The sequence below is a fragment of the Coffea arabica genome, chromosome 10e, assembly GCF_036785885.1.
Source record: "Coffea arabica cultivar ET-39 chromosome 10e, Coffea Arabica ET-39 HiFi, whole genome shotgun sequence".
Taxonomy (NCBI): Eukaryota; Viridiplantae; Streptophyta; class Magnoliopsida; order Gentianales; family Rubiaceae; genus Coffea; species Coffea arabica.
The window spans coordinates 46,177,846-46,196,696 of NC_092328.1; the positions used below are offsets into that span (position 1 = coordinate 46,177,846).

The 18,851-nt window shown below is 35.1% G+C and overlaps 1 protein-coding gene and 1 non-coding gene across 5 annotated transcripts; both read right to left on the reverse strand.

The window, feature by feature from the left end:
• Positions 1-5,626: 5,626 nt before the first annotated feature.
• Positions 5,627-14,758, reverse strand: LOC113711664 (uncharacterized). 4 transcript variants are annotated; one of them, XM_072067898.1, is made up of 5 exons: positions 14,606-14,758; positions 9,459-13,225; positions 8,039-8,572; positions 7,730-7,955; positions 7,089-7,665 (listed from the first exon to the last, which is right to left on the reverse strand). In XM_072067898.1, the coding sequence occupies exons 3-5, from the start codon at positions 8,570-8,572 to the stop codon at positions 7,217-7,219; spliced, it is 1,209 nt and encodes a 402-aa protein (XP_071923999.1). In that variant the 5' UTR covers positions 9,459-13,225; positions 14,606-14,758; the 3' UTR covers positions 7,089-7,216. The 4 variants fall into 4 exon arrangements, with proteins under 4 accessions (XP_027090638.1, XP_071923999.1, XP_071924000.1 ...); XM_072067899.1 differs by having other exon boundaries at positions 8,039-8,563; positions 9,459-14,758; XM_072067897.1 differs by having other exon boundaries at positions 8,039-8,578; positions 9,459-14,758.
• LOC113713142 (small nucleolar RNA Z221/R21b) lies at positions 14,565-14,655 on the reverse strand. Its single transcript, XR_003453470.1, has one exon. It is a non-coding gene; the product is annotated as a small nucleolar RNA Z221/R21b (small nucleolar RNA).
• Positions 14,759-18,851: the final 4,093 nt, after the last annotated feature.

The window sequence follows — 18,851 nt, forward strand, 5'->3', positions numbered from 1 at the left end:
AACTGTCATGCTTTTCGAAGTTGCATGTTCTTATCATCATCTTCTTTAACACTTCGGAACTATCAAAATTGAGGCGAGCAACATACATCCACACATCCATCCAACGCTTTGAAAGTACACTTGTTCTAGCAGCTTCTTTAAGTGTTACAAAAGATAGGATATGAACAAGAATTTCATCTGGTAGCTGACAAATCTTACTCTTGAGGGTTTTCTGTCTCTTGGCACACTATTAAGAAAGAAAGTTACCAGTAAACACATCTTTCCTTGTATCTCCGCAAATAGCTACTGTAATCAATGTAAAATCAATCAGGAAAACAACAGAACTCAAGTAATGAATCTGATCCTGAAGGGACAGTAATAGGTATGCAGCGAAATCGAGCAGCTTGACGTGAGCTCGCGAGTAGCCTGGTCAGCTACTCAGCTTGAGCTTGGTCAAAGTCGAGTTCAAGTCGAGTCCGGGCTACTTGCTTGAGCTAACGAGTTAAGGTCGAGTAGTTACTAGGGAAGATTGAAAGCTCGACGCATAGCTCGAGCTCGGTAGGCATTTATTTAATATATATTTTAATTATTAATTTACTCTTTTAGGTTTGTTAGTAATAATATTTATGATCTTAACCAGTTATGTTACAATATTAATGAAGGGTGAATAAGTAATTTCTGCTGGAGAAATATGATGAAATGATGAAAACCAAAAAACAGAAGCTCATTCTTCTTCGTTCTTCTTCACTCTTTAGTTCATCCTCTCTCAAGTCTCAACTCTCACAAATCACAAAAACAACAATATCCCCAACACTTCGAGCTTCAACTTCAGCTAATCTTCTTCTTCCTTCTCCTGGATTGGAGGCTGCAAGCTCAGAATCGAGTAGGTTGCAGCGGCCGACCTTCGAGCTAGGGTTTGAAATCAAATCAAAACCCACCAATTTCAGCAGCTGCATTTGACAAATTGAGGCATTTATTGTGTATTTGTGTAGTAAATATGCATATTATTAGGTTAAATTTTCTAAACTCGGTATTAATTGTTACCCCAAACCCTAACCAAAAAAATAATTGGGGGCTGCAATTGAATAGACTTAATTTGCATATCATCTGAGCTCACTAGGACTTTGAAGAAATGGAGGGTAGCTCGATTCCTTCAACAAGTGATTCACTAGTTGGTGCGACAGCAGCGAGAGTTGGTAAGTTTGTTGGAATTGGCTCTAAACATGCCTTCTGTTTGTTCGTTGATGTGAATGTGCACTGACTTCAAAATTTGCTTATATATCTCAGTTGCAATGGTAAACAAGCTTGTATAATTAGATGTTGTCGTGTTTATGTGCCTGTTGGGTCATGGTTCTATGATTAAGACAAGTTGCTCACTTACTATAAGTGCATTAACGTACTCTTGACATAAAGAAGAAACATGATGAGCAGATTACTAATTTCTGCAGACATGCTACGCAAATCATGTTGGTTTCTGGTTCTGCATTCTAAGCCAAATTGCTTATAAAGAAATAGTAACAAGTTGGTTATTAACGTGCTGTACTTGAATCCATACTCTAATCCAATTTGGCAACTAAATGCAACAGACGTTTTGTACTTTCATACATAAATGAACTGCCTAAGTTATCAAAACAAAATTGCATAAAGAGAAAAGCCAATCAGGCAATGCAAGATAAGTTTTCAGCCACAGGGCTCATAGCAGGATTCATGGGCAGCTTAAGGAAACAAAAACAGAAAATATCACAAGGAAATGAATATCAAGAACTGTGCCTTGGTACAAGTATGAGCACAAATGAGATGTGGATAACAGACCAGAGTAGAATTTTGATACTTTACCGTATGATCTGTATCTCCACAAAAGTTTAATGTTCCATATTTTGTTGAGTTTCTGCTGGATGTAGTGAAGCTAAGCTGCTGGAAACTTGAATTCTAGATGTAATTGTCCTTCAAAGTTCAAAGAAGCAACTACATGCTTCTAAGTCTTGTCCATTTGCTTGGATTTTTCTCTTTAATTGGCTGCACATCTTGTTTCACATTGTGTTGCATTGCAATTCTACTTGTTCGATCGGTGTTAATGTACTTTAATTAGAATGTTTAGTGCAACTTAGTTTAATGTTTAGTACAATTATTGGCGCTGGAATTCATATTCAAAGTTCACATTCTTCAGAATATTAGTAATTATGCAGGAAAGGGTCGAATTAATAAGGGAATGATTCATCGAGCTCGAGTGCTCGAGCTTGATATTGAGCTCGAATGGCATCTCGAGCTCGATAGTTCCAGCCGATAACCACAGCGAATAGATACAGTGAAATTCAGAGCAAAATCGTTTGTCTTGAGTAAAAATGCAAAAGAGTTTATCTTAGGTAGGATGAGCCCTGGTCTTACCTTTCCCATGAGTCCAGAATCAGAGGCAATGCTCGCCATTTTATCCATCAAGATTAAAAGCTTTCTGCTACTTTGCCCTCTTTCTGCTTATTAAATTTCCATCCTAAACAAGAAACCCAACTCACAAACAAGAAAAGGAACTGAAAATCAAAGAACGCCATGTCTTGAAAAGCAAGAAAATTGATCATTCAAAGAAAAATGGACAAACTAAAACTTACTTGCGTTACAGAAAAGAATCACACATGGGAGTGAGGCAGCTGAAATATCATACAAATAAAACAAAGAGAAGAAGTTTGAAACTGACAGCAGGCAGCGGCCGTCGAGCTGGGAAGCCGAGTCGTTGTCACCACCAGTCTGAACTGCTGTTCTCAGCCTAGTACGGGCGAGTGCAAGTGACGAAAAGCTTTGACATCAGAAAGGTATCAGAGAATTATCAAAATGATGCTTAGAAAAAAAAAATCTTTTGTGTTAAATAATGTAATTAATTACTTTAATCATCACTCAACTTTTAGCAATTGAGTTATTTGGCCTCTTTTAGCAATTGAGTTATTTAGCAATTCAGTTTACCCAGAAGTCAGCAATTGCCTTTTGGGTAAACTGGTGTAATTACCTTAGATTATGTGCGTGTGTTTCTTTGCGTTGTTGAAAGAAAAAGGAAAAACAGGAGAGGAGTGTCAGTGTGAGTATGGGTCCTTCGTCAAGGCTCTTAAGCTTCCTGCGTTCCCTTTCCCCCAACTCCTTGTTTCCACATCGGTTATGAGAGGTGTGTGTGTAGGATTTAAGATCCGTGAATTTACCCAGAAGTCAGCAATTGCCTTTTGGGTAAACTGGTAAAATTACCTTAGATTCTGTATGTGTGTGTTTCTTTGCGCTGTTGAAAGTTATTTGGCCTCTTTTTTAACTTGGAAGGGGTCAAACTAAAATTAAACAAAGTCATAGTTAATGGAGGAAAAAAATGAAAAATTTCTCAATTGGATGTAGCAACCAATTAAATAAGATTTAGAACTACTAAAAGACACTTCCTTTTACAAGTTGAGTTACCTAATAAAACTTCAACATGTTGAGGACCAAATAAATAAGTTAACAAACCATGAATTTTAAGTGAAAGTTTCAAAAGAAGAACTATCACCTTTTTTTTTTTTTTGGTACAGATAGAAACATATCTAAATGTTTAAGTTCTCAAGTGCCACTTAAAATAGGAGAGGGACGGATAAGATGGTTAAATGGGAGAGCAACGGATTAGATGGTTCAAGGAAAAGAGTATAAGTGAGAAATTTTATATTCAATTCCTCCCACTTATTAAAAAAAAAGTGCCACTTAAAATGGCATTTTTCTCTTCATAGATTTTTCAAGCATTTATCTGATATTGCTTTTGAAGCTATATGCGCCACTTATAGGAAGTGCTATATTTGTAATATATAATAGGATTACTCTTTTATACACTCACAGTGTATACACACTATTAGATGTACGACACATAATCCAAATTTGAATTTGAAAGTCAAATTTTGTTATGTAAAAAAAAATTCAAATTTTACATATGTGTCGTATATCCAACCGTGATAATGTAGGCATCGTTGTGTAGAAAAGATTAATTCATATAATAGTACAGAATTGCTGCATTTGAATTAGTTTCCTTGGCTTTTTAATTTTGATCACTACCATGAGGATTTATATGAATAGCAAGAAAATGTATTGAACACCAAGTTAAACTCAAACAAAATCCTTAGAGTGAGCAGTAACCTTAACCTTTCTTGTTGGCACCATCAGCAGTCCCAACATTGTGGGGTTCTTTCCAAAGTGATCGAATCTGGGTTGTCCATGGTTGCACTAGGCTGTTTAGCGTTGCATGTGCAACCAATGACAACAGTTGACGGCTTAGATTTTTTGTCATTAGGGTCCGAAGGAAATCTGAGCCATCCGGACAAATCGGAGAGCCCAGGTTTCTTGCGGACCATCGAAATTTCTTCCGGATCCAGGAGCCAAATCAGGAGGATCAACTGTATGGTACTTTAACTAGTAGTTATAAGTAAGCTTCGACAATGTTTAACTCTCTCGGATTCTTAGGCTTAGTTTGGGAGTTTATGAAGGAAGAGAAAAGAAAAGAAAAGATAGCTTAGGAAAGAAAAGAAGAGAAGGGAAAAGATGCATATTTCGTTTGGGAGTTTAATGAAAGAAAAGAAAAGAAATATCTTTCTCTCATTTGAGAGTTGGAGAGATTTGGAAAGAAAGGATTTTATGAGAATACAACTTTACATATTTGCCCTTTCTATTTGCCCTTTCTATTTGTTAAACTCTAAATAACAAAAATATGAAATATAATATTTAAATATATTTTAATACACACAAGTTGGACGGGTAACTAGTGTGTCAGAGAGTTGCCATAATCTCCTTAAACCCGCATGCGGGTTTAAAGAGTATTCGGATATTCTCATATGCACCTATGCATATCGAACCAACCGGATATCTTATCCGTATCCCATTTTTTTAAATAAAAATCTTATAAATTTGAAAAATAAAATCAAATTTAGATGTATTAGGGTTTTAAAAATATTATATAAGTGATAAAAATTTTATAAATTGTAAAAATAAAATCAAATTTAAATAATTAAATGTTATATTTGCATAAGAAATAATACAATAATCATAATAATGATAATACAATAATATTGGTGTAATAAAACTGCCATTAATTTAAATATTTACTTATAATGCCCAAAGAGCCTAATTACCAATTTTTTCTTCTCGCGCTCAAATATAACATTAACCCGCATGCGAGCTAACCTTGAAATAGAAAAAACACAGAATCCTGCTTGCGGGTTTCAACGTTATTATGCAGGCGGGATTTTAACCTGCTTGCTTGTAAACATGTACCACATTGCTTTGAATTTTTGTGACAAGAGGAAAGCTTTGTCTGATGAATGTATTTGTGAAATGACCTGAGTGGTGGTAGATGGGTTAATTGGGTCGGTTGCGTTACCCAATTGTTTATATCCATAAGTAAAATTTTAGGATTCCCATACCCATCCCCTCACTTTTTCTTATTTATTTCTGATTTTTATTAGTTTTCATTAATTCACTAATAAGTGTGTTAGCAAGAACATATAAACATATAAACATAGATAAAATATTTTACTCAAAAAAGAAAGAGACTTTGGTTGTTAGCAAGAACCAATAAGTGTGTTTATTGGTTGAAAGACAATATTACTAAGTGTGTTTACTCTGGAGTTGAGCTGGTACCATAAAATACATAAACAAGATATACGTCGAATGCAAGCCAAGTCAATAAAATGCCATGCAACCAAGTGAACTCAAAATATACATAAACCAGGTTTACATGGAATACAACTAGGTTTCCTGTAGCATTCAGATTTTCGAGTTCACATGAGCATTTACTCCTGATACAAAATAATTCTATCAATTTCTAAACAAAAATACACCCAATGATCTACATATTTTCAAAACAAGAAATGTCCAGTGGGTAATTGGAATCATCCCAATTTCCAAAACTAGCTTATATCTTCAAAAGTATTTCGAACATCTGATAACACGCTCATGTAGCCAAAAGTGGCTAAAATCCATTCATCAATTTGTTCAAAATATTCCTACGCCTTTCCGATGGGCATCCAAAGAAGCTTCTTACTTTCTCGGTGTTTTGACAAAGGAACACATAATAATCATCAATCAGGTCTATCTCAACTCCAATATTAACAAGTTCATCATAAATCTCTTTCTCTGAATATACCTGTGGCCTAGATTTCTCAAGAATAGTATTACCTTCTCTTAGTGCATCAGCAACATTGTGAAGTGCACCCTTCAAACTTTCAAATTCTTCATCACATGTGACTTTTCTTTTCTTACTTTGTGTTGCTGTTGTACCTTGAGATTGTTTGTTGTTACATGCCTTTGATCGTTGTGCATCCAACTCCTTACTTGAATTATTGAAGGTCTCTAGACTGATCTCATTTTGAGATAGCATGTTATCAATCTCAATGATATTTTCAAACTGCACTCCATTTGGTTCATTCATCCAACGCATGCGTTTCTCTTTTGCTGTTTCAGCACCTTGTCCCGTTGCTCTATCTTTAGCAAAAAGTTCTTCTAAACTGTCATAATGGTTGATAACTTTAGTCTTCCACTTTATAGCTTCAGGTTTTTCCTAAGAACATGAAAAGAAAAATGAAAAACAAGCATAATTTCAATGATAAAATAAATAAAAACAATAAAGACAATAAAACAGTCTAGCTAACATATACCTGTAGAAGTTGTTCCCAAACTTCAGGTTCAGCACACCAAGTTTTTGTGAATGGGTTCCAGGAAAAACCACTTAATTTTCCATTTCTAAAGAAATCATAGGACTCTTTGAAGTGTTCCTTGAGTGTCTTCAGTCGATTCTTCAAATGACTTTTGGTAAATTCCATTCCAAGTTTCTCCTTCAACTCATTGATAATATTATTGTATGCAGTTGGTGTAAAAGTTCCATCCACGCGAAATCCTTTGTAATGCTGATCCAAAAGGGCCTGAATGAAGACTTCATCCATTGCTAGAGTCCATTTCATGTTTTCCTTCATGATGCTTGGATCTTTCTTCATGCTTTTCCAATTACACAAACTATATTTGTAGAAAAACACATAACAAGAACAGAATTTACATCAAAATAAAAGTTTTAGATTAATTCTATTATGAATACATGGTTTTATAGATCCAAAAACATACAGAATCTATTAGACAAAAGAAGATTCATGTGGCAACTTGTATTTATAAACTCATACTACTAATATAAGAGTACAAGTTAACAAAATAAGGATCACATTTCAACTTAAACAAAAGAAATCAGCATCAAGTCAAGTTGTCATAGTATGTAATCATTCCATATTTGCATTGCTATTTCATTCCTTAAACTTTCTCCTTGAGCATGATCTTTTTCAGCACTTATATCTCCACTTTCCTCCTCCGATGGAGATTGATTTGCCAATTCTTCATCCACTTCATTAATGTACTCCAAGTCAGGGTCAAACTCCATGAGAAAATTATGTAATATACAACAAGCAAGCACAATTTGTGATTGTGTTTCAACACTATAAGTTGGTTGAGTATCTCCAATGATTGGAAACCGTTTTTTCAAGACACCAAATGCTCTCTCAATTGCATTACGCAATGATGAATGTCGCAAATTGAATAGTTCTCGAAAGTTTTGCGGTTGTTGACTTGAGTATTCCTTCAGGTGATACCTTACATTTCTATAAGGTGTAAGAAGTCCCCTTCTCAACATGAATCCAGCATCAACAAGATAATATTTACCTATACAAATATCAAATAGTTACTACTTAATTAAATGCACTAAGAATAATTAACTAAGTATTACCATTAGGAATGATTAATTTATCTTCTCTAGTGAGCGCATTTTTTATGATCCTTGAATCCGATGCAGTTCCCTCCCAACCAGGTAGAACATATGTGAATCTCATATTCAAAGAACATGCAGCAAGCACATTTTGTGTTGGATGCTCTTTTCTACCACGATATTTTGCCGCATCAATATTAGGCACCTTAACGCGAACATGGGTTCCATCAATTGCACCCACACAATCCTGACAGTTATACACTATGTCAAAATATAATTTCTATATGAATTTACAATTTTTAAAACAAGGTGTCAAAAAGTTTATATCACCTTAAAATATGGATAAAATCTTGTACTATTAAGTATTTCCGGAGGAACTTGTTCTCCCGTAGGCTGCTGAAGAAATTGATCCTCCAATGCTATAACTGCTCGTAAAACTCTATGAAAATGACGACTAACAGTTTCTCCAGAACGCCGATAAAAGTATGACATTGTGATATTTTTTGAGGGAATTGTTAATATATGGAGAAATTTAACAACTTGCTCTTGCACCGTGGCTCTTTGAGTAGGTTGTAGACCACCATGTGTTTGCAACAAGTCACACAAGCGCCTAAAAGTTTCTGGTCCCATACGGATAACCTTACTCAAATATCCATTTGTACTGAGTTGCATCAATAATTCCTCTCGTACTAAATGACATTGTGCAGACCAATATCCAATGGGTCGATCCACATAATTTGCATGGCTTAGTTTTCGAGCAATTATCATGTTTACTACCTGACAAACAATTTCAGTAGCAACCAATTGTCGCTTCCTTTGTTGAATGTCATATTCTCCATCGACTTCATTTTGTTCCTTATCCATCTAAAACTGTTTGTATTAGAACACTAAATTTACGAATGAGTAAATAATTAAAAACAAATTTTATTTATTTACAAGGGTTATGGAGTCATTATCAAATACAATGTTAAAATTCTAAATATCAATATAAAAAGAAGTATTTTTCTAATAGTAATGTTTTTAAAGTGCTGACATAATTTACAGTAAATAAAAATAATCCAACATCCTAATAAATAAAGATTTTTTAAATGAAGATACGGAGATATAAATATCATTTTGTCTACCCAAACTTTACTGAAAAATTCTTCATGCTTTAAATTAAGTTGATCAAGCATTTGATTTTTTATGTCTTTATTTTGGTCTCAGCCAGGAACACCTCTATGAATATAAATAGAATTGCTATAGCCTAGGAGATTTACTGATATCAACTAACGTAACCAAATATGATTTATTCTATTGCCATATGGCCACCATCTTGTTAGACCTCATTTTGGTTTTGACGATCAGCCACCATTCAAAATAATACTTCTAGTATCATCATCTTGTTAATCATTTCAAAGAAAGATGCATTATTATAATAAAAAGAGGCTAACGTATTGTTTATGAACTCTAGATGGATTATTTTACAATTTGAATCTTACATAGGCAAATAAACAAACAGATTGTATGCATTCAAATTTCATATCCATTTATCACCACTAAAGCTGTCATGTACCATAATCATGCAAGATATAATCACAAATCAATAATATAAAATCAAGAGTTCATTAACAAGAATTTTATGACAGAAAACGAACAAAAAATTTAGAGTATAAACAATAAGAATCTACACAAAAAAAAAATATTTTTTTCACAATGCTCTAGTGAAGACTAAGCAAAGAAAGAAAGAGAGATTGAGTTAAAGAAATACCTTTTGTTTGGTGAATTATGGGTGAAGAACCAATGAAAGCCAAGTTTTCTGATTTCGCAACTTGCTGGAAGTAGTGAAAGTATATGACACAGGACCACCGAGAAAGCTTCATAGTGCTTTTAGAAATCAGTTTTAGGATATATTGGGAATAATGAATTTTTGTATCAGCTTCTAAAGGACAAACTTGTCATATTAAAAATGTCTTTTGGCGCCCCATCATCTTTCCGTCCTTTTCTTCCCACTTTTGGGCGGAAAAATTTTCAACAATTGGAGGGAGATTTTATCCGTTCATTTCACTTCTTTTCTGTACTTGTTAAACTCCCAAAGGAAAGAAATGGTTGTCCTTTCTCTCTGAATACTTTCTTTTCTGTCCATTTCACCCTATCCAAATGAAGCCTTAGTCCCACCATAGAGCTCCTTTATCAAGGCTCACTCCTCAAATCCTAACATGTGTAATAATCATGTCATAAGAAATGATCTAAATAACCTCACGTGCCGTGTTGAAAAGTGAGGCTTAATAATAGAGCTCCACAGTGAAACTAAGGATCCAAAGTGCCTAGAAACACAGCTAGGTGCTACGACTTTGCCTCATAATGCGGCCATAGAAAGAATACCTTTTATTCACATTGATTATGTTCTGGGAATATGAACATTACAAGAACAAATTATGCCAACAAAATATATTTACGGATAACCAAAAAATTCAGTCTACCTGGTAAATATATATATATATATATATATCAGTAGCTTAGCACCAGAAAATAACTTGTACTAGTTGGCTAATTACTTAGAATATTATAAAAAAAAAAAAAAAATTGGACACTTACGGTTCTGACAGGGTTGTAGTATCAAACTATTATCACCCCGACACCTGATACAAATTTTTTTTTTTTTTTAAAAAAAGATCACTGCCCGACAGCCGGTTGTGTCAGTGCAAAAAGTTAAAAAAAAAAGTCATTAGTAGCTACATAAGTCGACAAAAAAAAAAAAAGGCCGGCAGAATCTAGGGTTTAGGAATTCTTAGTGTACATTAACAATAACACCTCTTGACTCCAACTTTCCCACTACAAAATTCCTAGTCTTGATACCAAAATCAACAGGGGATTTTGGTGAATCAACAGGGGAAATAACAGCAGTTGGAGGCAGGGGAGGAATATGAACCTTTAACTGCGAACTAAAGATAACCTTTCTGTTCTCGGGTTTACACGCATTTGAATCAGCTTTCTCATCAACAAGATCAAGAGTCTCAAGACCAACAAGGTCAAGACAACCCGTGAAAAACATTTGCTCACAGAATGCTGAAACTAAACCAAATTCACTTTAGTTAGATTCCTCCAACCTTTTTTTTTTGTCGGCTTATGTAGTTAGGCCAGGCTTTTTTTTTTTTTTTTTTTGCAGGTGGTGCTGAGCTGACAGTCAAAGAAAACTTTTGACTGGCTGCTAGACTGTGTAAAAAAAAAAAAATTTGTGTCAGATGCAGGACTGACAATAATTTGATACCATACCCCTGTCAGAGCCCTAAGTGTCCGATTTTTCTTTTTTTTAAAAAAAATATTCTAAGTAATTAGCCGTATTAGTTGCACATAACCTAAAGAGAGAAGCCACACATTGCCGCTTGGAGCTATAGCATCCCTCGAGCTTTTGCCTTGGCATAAATTCGGGCAACATGCTCCTTAATTTCCTTGGTCATTTTAGGGTGACCGGTCTCCTCCTTGTCACGAGGATCAATTACAATTATCTCCAGGGCAACTGCATTTTCTAAGGAAGTACTCGACAAGTTCAAGTTCACATCTGCGACCATGATATCCAAGCAACTCGACCACTCTAAGATGTTGGAGTGGAAAGCTTACAGCTTTCTCAGACTCTCTTATCTTTCCTAGCCATATCACTAACAACTCAGAAACATAACACCTCTATATACACTACAGTTATAGACAAAAACATCATATCAACCTTGCGAGAAGAATTAGCTACAGCAATGCCAAACATAAATCACATGGCATTAAACTGAAGCTGTCATGTTTTGAAGACCAAGGATTAACATTGTAACTGATTTCTTGTTTCTGAGAATGAACTGGGGCCTAGAGTGCATTCAAAACATTTTATAAGAATATTTTAAGACTCAGTTTATAATGCCATGGCATGAAGCAAAAGCAGATATAACAGAGAAGAGGATTAACTCAGCTACATTAGTAGTATGAAATATCCTACCTTCAATACAAACTTCTTTAAGTTGGGTGAAGCCTGAATCAAAGAAGTAAAATCCAATCGAACTGTCATATTTTGATGCAGGAGCAACAAAGATAAACTGCTTTAAATGAGTAAAGTTGAGGAAGATCATGAAGCCTTCCTTTTTCCCAGGATGATCAAACAACGACAAGGTAGGTAAAATCAAGCAAATATGGAACATCCTATTGCTAAATATAACAGTACTTGGAACAGGAACTCTTGCCAAAATTCCACTTAGTAAGTTGAGACTAACCTTTGAGCCAGCAAGATCTGAGGCATATAAAATAAGAAATTCCAGATTTGAGAGGCAGCAGGAAAGCCAGGAAATCACATCCCTGACTAAGTTACATGACAGCCCAGAAACCCATACTTCCACAAGCATGGGGCAATTCTGAAGCACTAGACAATGTGCTCCAGCAACTTTATGTGAGATTAGATTTGTATTGCAGACAGTGATTGATTTTAAATTGAAACAGTAGCATATCTCCACATGTTGCAATGCAAGAGATGGACCACAAACTTCAGTGTGTACCAAATCTAAAGAAGGATGCACCACTAGGCGCTCAAGAAATGGGCATTGCGCAGGAAGTACTCCAAAGCTTCCCCCAGTCACTATCACACTTTTCAAACTCAACATTCTCAGGGACTTGAACTCAATCAGTGAACAAGGATGAATGACATAACATTCAGGTCGAGATCTCTCACTGCTCAGGCCACAGGGTCCACAGGCAAAAGTACAGGCTTTTAAGACTCCAGCAGGAAGTTTGCTATCTTTTGACAAGTTCAATCCTAGTTTTTTGCACTCTACTTGCAAATGCATACTGAAGCCATTTGTCAATCTCGTTTAGAGAAGATATGTCCAAATCAAAAGCAACCTAAACCCATCCAATGACAAGGATTTGTGCAATTGCAGCACCTTTTTAACCCAGTCAACATAGTTATGCCTTTTCTTTCGTGAAAAGTATCGTGCTTTTTAGTGTTGCCTATCCTTATCATATTCTTTAACACTTTAGAGGCATCAAAATCGAGGGCGCTTTGACAGTACGCTCATTCTAGCAGCTTCTTTTAAGTGTTAGAAAATATATGATATAAACAAGAAATTCATTAGGTAGCTGACTAAGCTCATCATTCATGATCGTTTTCTGCCTGTTCGCACACAATTATGAACGAAAATTACCAGTGAACACATTTTTCCATATTCTCAAAAAATAGTAAACGTAATCAATGCAAAACCACTCAGGAAAACATCAAAGTGAACTGGAGTAATTAATTTGTTCCTTGAGAGGCTGGCCTCTTTTTGCACACTACAAACGTAGAGTGGAAGAAAAAAATATACCACTAACACAGCAAATATACAGTAATTTCATTGCAAAATCATAGGAAAAATAGAAAAGCTCCAGAAAGTGTCTAAAACAACAGACACTTTCCTGTGAGGTAGACTGAACCTTGTTCTCACCTTCCTCAGTCCAAAATCAAAGGCAAGATTCGTCCTTTGTCCTATCAAGATTTTAACTTTCTGCTCCTTTTCCCTGTATAAACTTCCTTCCCAAATGGCAAACGAAGTTACAAACAAGAAAAAAGATTGAATAACAATGAACTACATTAAAAAAGAAAAAAATTACTATGCAAAAACTTTATATTAATCCGGAGAACTCTGTGTGAACCAAAGAATCTTCAAATTCCTGAGAAGGAGAGTAGATGATACAAAATATCATGACAAAGTACAAAGCTTTCCCAGTTCATAACCCCTTAAAACCAACGGAGGTTTTTATACGTTGATGGAACTAAATACCAACAAAAAACATTTTTCCCTAAACAGTAAAACTGTGTTCCTGAGCTATTCCCTCCCCCCCCCCCCAAAAAAAAAAAACAAAAACAGAACTCCACAAGACAAAATCACCTCTGAATTCAAACAAACCTAATCCAGCTTAAGCACGAAATTAAAAAGGTATATTAAAATCACTCTAAAAATTGAAACAGAGCTAATAAAAAGCTCTTTTGATATACATATTCATTCTAAACAAGAGATGCAGTCAAAAAAGAAAAAAAAATCGTTCAAAAACATAGTACAAATAGGAAACCTTCATAGCAGCAGCACGCTTAAACCTGTTAGTATAGATTTAAGAGAGGGCACAAAAAAGAAAAAAGGGAACCAAACTATACCAGCGGGGCAGCTGAAAGGATACTCATATAAAACCAAAAAAGGCAGTATTTTGAAACTAACTGCCACAATCGGCCGTCTAGCTGCGAAGGCAAGTCGCTGCCACAACAATTTTTCCAGCTAACGCTAAAAGATCAACAGTCTCCTTGATTGATTGATAGTGGATGATTAAGGAGAGGGAGGAGAAATGGGAAACATATGGGATGGGAGGTCTGGCAAAATCACTCCTCTGAAACTCATATCTTTTAACCATAAATTAATATCATAATAATAATGTTTTCATTCAAATCTTGCCAAACTACCATCTCCACGTGCTTCCCATCACTCTCTAGCTCCCTTTCCATTTTCTCCAGTAATACTAACATCTTTCCACATATAATATGATAATATATCACATCAGCTCCTCTCACTTCTGCATTGTGATTGAAAAGGGCATAAAAAAATAAAACCGATTAAAAAACCCAGAAAATTTAGGAAACAGATAATTGATTTAAATCAAGGGAAAACATTAACACGGAACCATCAGAAACCAAAAAAAATTATCCCCAAAAGCAATTAGCTGTTGTACGGTCCGCATCATGGTTTGGACATCACTTGGCTCCTATTTTGTTTGGAGAAAAAAAAAAAGAAACAGAATTTGGAGGTTTTCTTTCTCAAGAAATAAAATGACAAAGAAAAAAGTGTGATTTTTATTTTTTTTTTTCCCTGGATGAAAAGAGCTCAGAAAATTATGTGGGTAAGAGAAATTTATCAACACCTGAGATTATCAGAGTGGTGCATGACTTTCTCAATATCTCATCACAGCCCTCCGGATTCATCATAAACCTAAATCTTAGAAAAAAAAAATTGAAAGAAATTTACATGAAAAAAAAAGGAGAGAGAGAGAGAGAGAGAGAGAGAGAGAGAGAGAGAGATGGGGATGCAGAATGAGATGGGAACCATGGGGGTTATATTTACAGCGGAAAGGAGTGCTGGAGGAAAACCCTAGGTGGCTATGTTCAATGAATTGACTATTTTGACCTTGCATACTTCTTTAATTATCACTTACTGCCCTAGGGCGGCCACTGGGCCTTCAAGAATTGGTTGGTTTTTTATTTTTATTTTTTTCTTTTCTATTAAAGGGATCCAAGAATTGCTTAGTTGTTTTGCACAAAAAAATTAGATTCGAACCTTGCATCCTTTTCTTCTTCTTAGTAATTGGTACGAGGGGAATCGAACCTTGCACATCAAATATTTAGATTAATATTTTTATTAATACAATTAAAATTCACACTTGGTAGATCCGATTTTCAGAAATTTAATGGTTCACATCCCATTAAAATGGTGTGACACAACTTAGACCGTTGAATCTTTGAAAATCATATTTATTCAAGTTTTGTTCTACAATTAAAATATATATAAATATATATATATCAAGCATAAATTAGATGGCTAGAGAAAAAAAATAGAAAAATAAAACAAGCTTTGTTTGGATTGCATTTTTCTAGATTTTTTATAGAATAATTACTGTAACGATTTGATAGATGTGGGATGAAAAGGTGATTAAAAATGTGTTCACGAAAAACGTATAGAAAAATTGCAATCCAAACAAACTTGCAATTTTAAGTGATGAAAGGGAAGGGCTAATATTTTCTTTTCCTCAAAATGTCTGTCATTGTATAAATCAAAGGATTAATAGTTAGAATATACTTGCATAAAATTGGCAAATGCTAGAGAATCAGGGTGTGCTTCTTTCTTTCTTAAGCCACACAAGAGGAAGCTTTCCTTTCACCTAGTAGTATTATCAACAAGTTAACTGCGAATTTTGCCAAACCATGACAACTACTAATACATTCCCTCTCAACAAAGGTGAGCGAACATCGTCAAAAGGCCCTACTTAGACGTAGGATATCGTCTACCAGCACATCTAAGGAAAGGAAATTCCATTACATTTCAAGTTAATCCTGTCAACTAATTAATATCTTACAATCAGAGTGAACTGAACTAGAATTGAAGTCCAGTGCTCGTCCATTGCCTTGAGCAGGGCAGTCCTGATTGCCTCAGCTTCCAAAGAGAGCAGCAGCATCTCTGACTGTTGTTGGAAATGCCCAGATGGTAACGAGGCTGTGATTGTGATTCTTCACAGCAATACCAGTACCCCCTTTGTTCTGGATTTTGTTAGAGGCAGCATCTGCATGTATAAGCACAGGAGTGTTGGTTCTGAAGTGCTCTTAGCTCTTCATGCCCTGTTGTTGTTGGGCCTGTATCATCCTTTATTCCTGTTCCATTATCCCCGAGCTTCCAAGCTGTTTGTATTCACGCCATTCATCCAAAGGTGTAAATTTTTGAGGAATATCCTATGGTCTAGTAATACTAACAATTACCACCACTAATACATAGTGCCAAATATTTTAGTTACCAATACATTTGATATTGACTCTGCTTAGTGAAAACAAAGTTGTTACTTCACCTGCTTCTGTAGGGCTGTGGATCCTCTGTTGTTGCACACTAAGATGCGATACTTATATTACTGATCTTGAAGTATTGACGCGTGTGCCTTTCAAGAGTTATCAACTTAATTAGAAATCTAATTATGATAATTCAAAAAAGACATTTATTAATCAATTAGAAGGTATAACATGAACGTTACACCTAGAGCTGCAAACGAGTCGAGTTTTGAACTTATCGAGTCGAGTTGGACTTGTTAATGTGTGAGCTCGAACTTATCAAGCCAAAAAATGAAATTCAAGCTCGACTCGACTTAGAAAAGGAAAAGTTTGAATTCGAGTTCAACTGTCAAAAGAGATTTCTACTGATTTTCTGGTGACGTTGCTGTCATTTATCTGCCCAAACCTATATAAAACTAGAGTGCATGATATGAGTGGATTATACTTTAAACGGTTTTTGAGTCAATGAACTTCAAGTCTAGTATACATGTAATCATCCAATTTAAGAAAGAGTTGCTTGTTAATTAGTGCAAATTGCTGGTACCATTTTCTGTAAATTGAAACCTAGAAAAGGCAGCAGCAGAGAAGTGAATAAACATTGTTGGCTGACAAAGATTGAGTCGATTGATCATTTATATAACCCGTCTCTGTATATATATGTATATGATTTGGACAAGACAGAAGAATATGTCATTCCAGAAGTAATGTTCAATACAATCATTTACAAGATGGTAAGATCTATTTGGGGTCATTGCCTGCTGTTTTGCCATCTTTTGTGATTACAACTAATGTAAACTGGTGGATTCTACAAACAAAACTATATAATTCAACAACGTTGGATCCAATCTTCAAAAGGATGGGATAAATACATTATAAACTTACATTGCACGAGACTAAGACTTAAAACTTCCAATTCTTGAAACATCAATCTTGGTTGTTCTAGATTTCTTAGTGCTTGTCACTGTATAAATGTCTACCATTCTTTGTCGCGGTAAAAAAAAAAAAGAAAGAAAGAACAAGAAAAGCATGCCAAATAAGAATTAATTACAGTACTGCTATTTCTAATCCAAATGGAATGCACCTCTTAATGCCAGCTTTAACTCACCAGCCGCCATGCTTAATTATTCTAGCAAATGTGTGAGGTCAATGCCTAAATACCCTAGTTTATACAAGGTCTGGGATCTGTATTCAATTCTGCAAGCACCTGTGCATGTTTAAATACCTTTTGAACAATGTTTTTAAACTCGAACTGGAAAGTGAATCGAAAAACCTTCCGGTTCACGGTTCGACCGGTTCAATCTCGGTTCAAAGGTTTAATATTTTTTTATTCATTTTAGTATTAAAAATTTTGAATAAAACTAAAATATTTATTTTAGAAAATAAATATTTAATAAAAATTGGTTAAACCTTTCGGTTTTTACTGGTTTTATGGGTTCAACCAATTCTTGACCTGTTTTTGATTTGTTCAATTAATTCTTTGATTTTGTAATTGAACTGGACCGAAGATATGCTGGTTTGCGATTCAATCGATCGAACCGACCGATCCGATCCAATTTTCAAAACACTGCTTTTGAACGTTTAAATGGAAGAAGCCAAAGCCGGTTCAACCTAGATTTCTAGCTAGTTTAAATGCAATCCATCAAGTTCTTTGACATCTTAGGATGAAATAAGAGAAAACTACAATCTTGGGTTGTGCCGAAACATAGAAGATGAGTGTGGGCACTTGGCCAACTCAGTTCTCAAGAATCTCAACGAAGTGATCTTGGTTCTCCTTTCCTTAGCCGATGTCATAATGAACCCAACTAGCTTTTATCGAAACCTGGTTAGCCAAGCTTGAGACTGAGTTGCAGACCCAATTTGCATAGACATGATTGATGTGAGAAGTTCAACTTGGCATTCTATGGTTCTAACGCCACCGGTCTACCCTACGCTAAAAAATCCAGCTATAGTGATAACCGTCATTATTCCATTCCTACATTCCTCTAGTACAAGTACCTCCCATTTTGACCAAAAAAAAAAAAATGTGCCTCCCATTTTTCTGTCCCTAAGATATGCCTTTTCAACCTTTCGAATTGGTTTCTTTAGATCCATCTCTAACTTAAACATCATAGTGATCACGGAGGAGGAAACCCCCACCTCCAATTTTATTGTGTCGCAGGTGTTATAAGTCTTACGGCTAACATCAGCTCGGCCAAAAGGGCCTCGCTTGCACAATGAGAAACTTTATCAAAGTTTTACTGTTTGTTTTTGTGGGTTACCCAAACATGACTCGAAGTAACTATATATTGAGAAAATCTAATCTTTTTTTTCCCTTTTGTCTTCCTTGTATCACCTATATATTGAGAAAAACTATATAACCAACCACAATTAGAATTTATATAATCACCAGCCTCTCAAGACAAATAGTTACACAAGATAGATAGTAAATGATTAACCACATCAAGAAATGACATAATCAAAATATCAAACTAGTGTTTTAAGTCGTAAAATACTAATCACCAACATCCAGATTAAACGATTAGAAACCAAAAATCCCAAAAAGTCATAAATAGGTGACCAATTAATTGTCATAGTAAA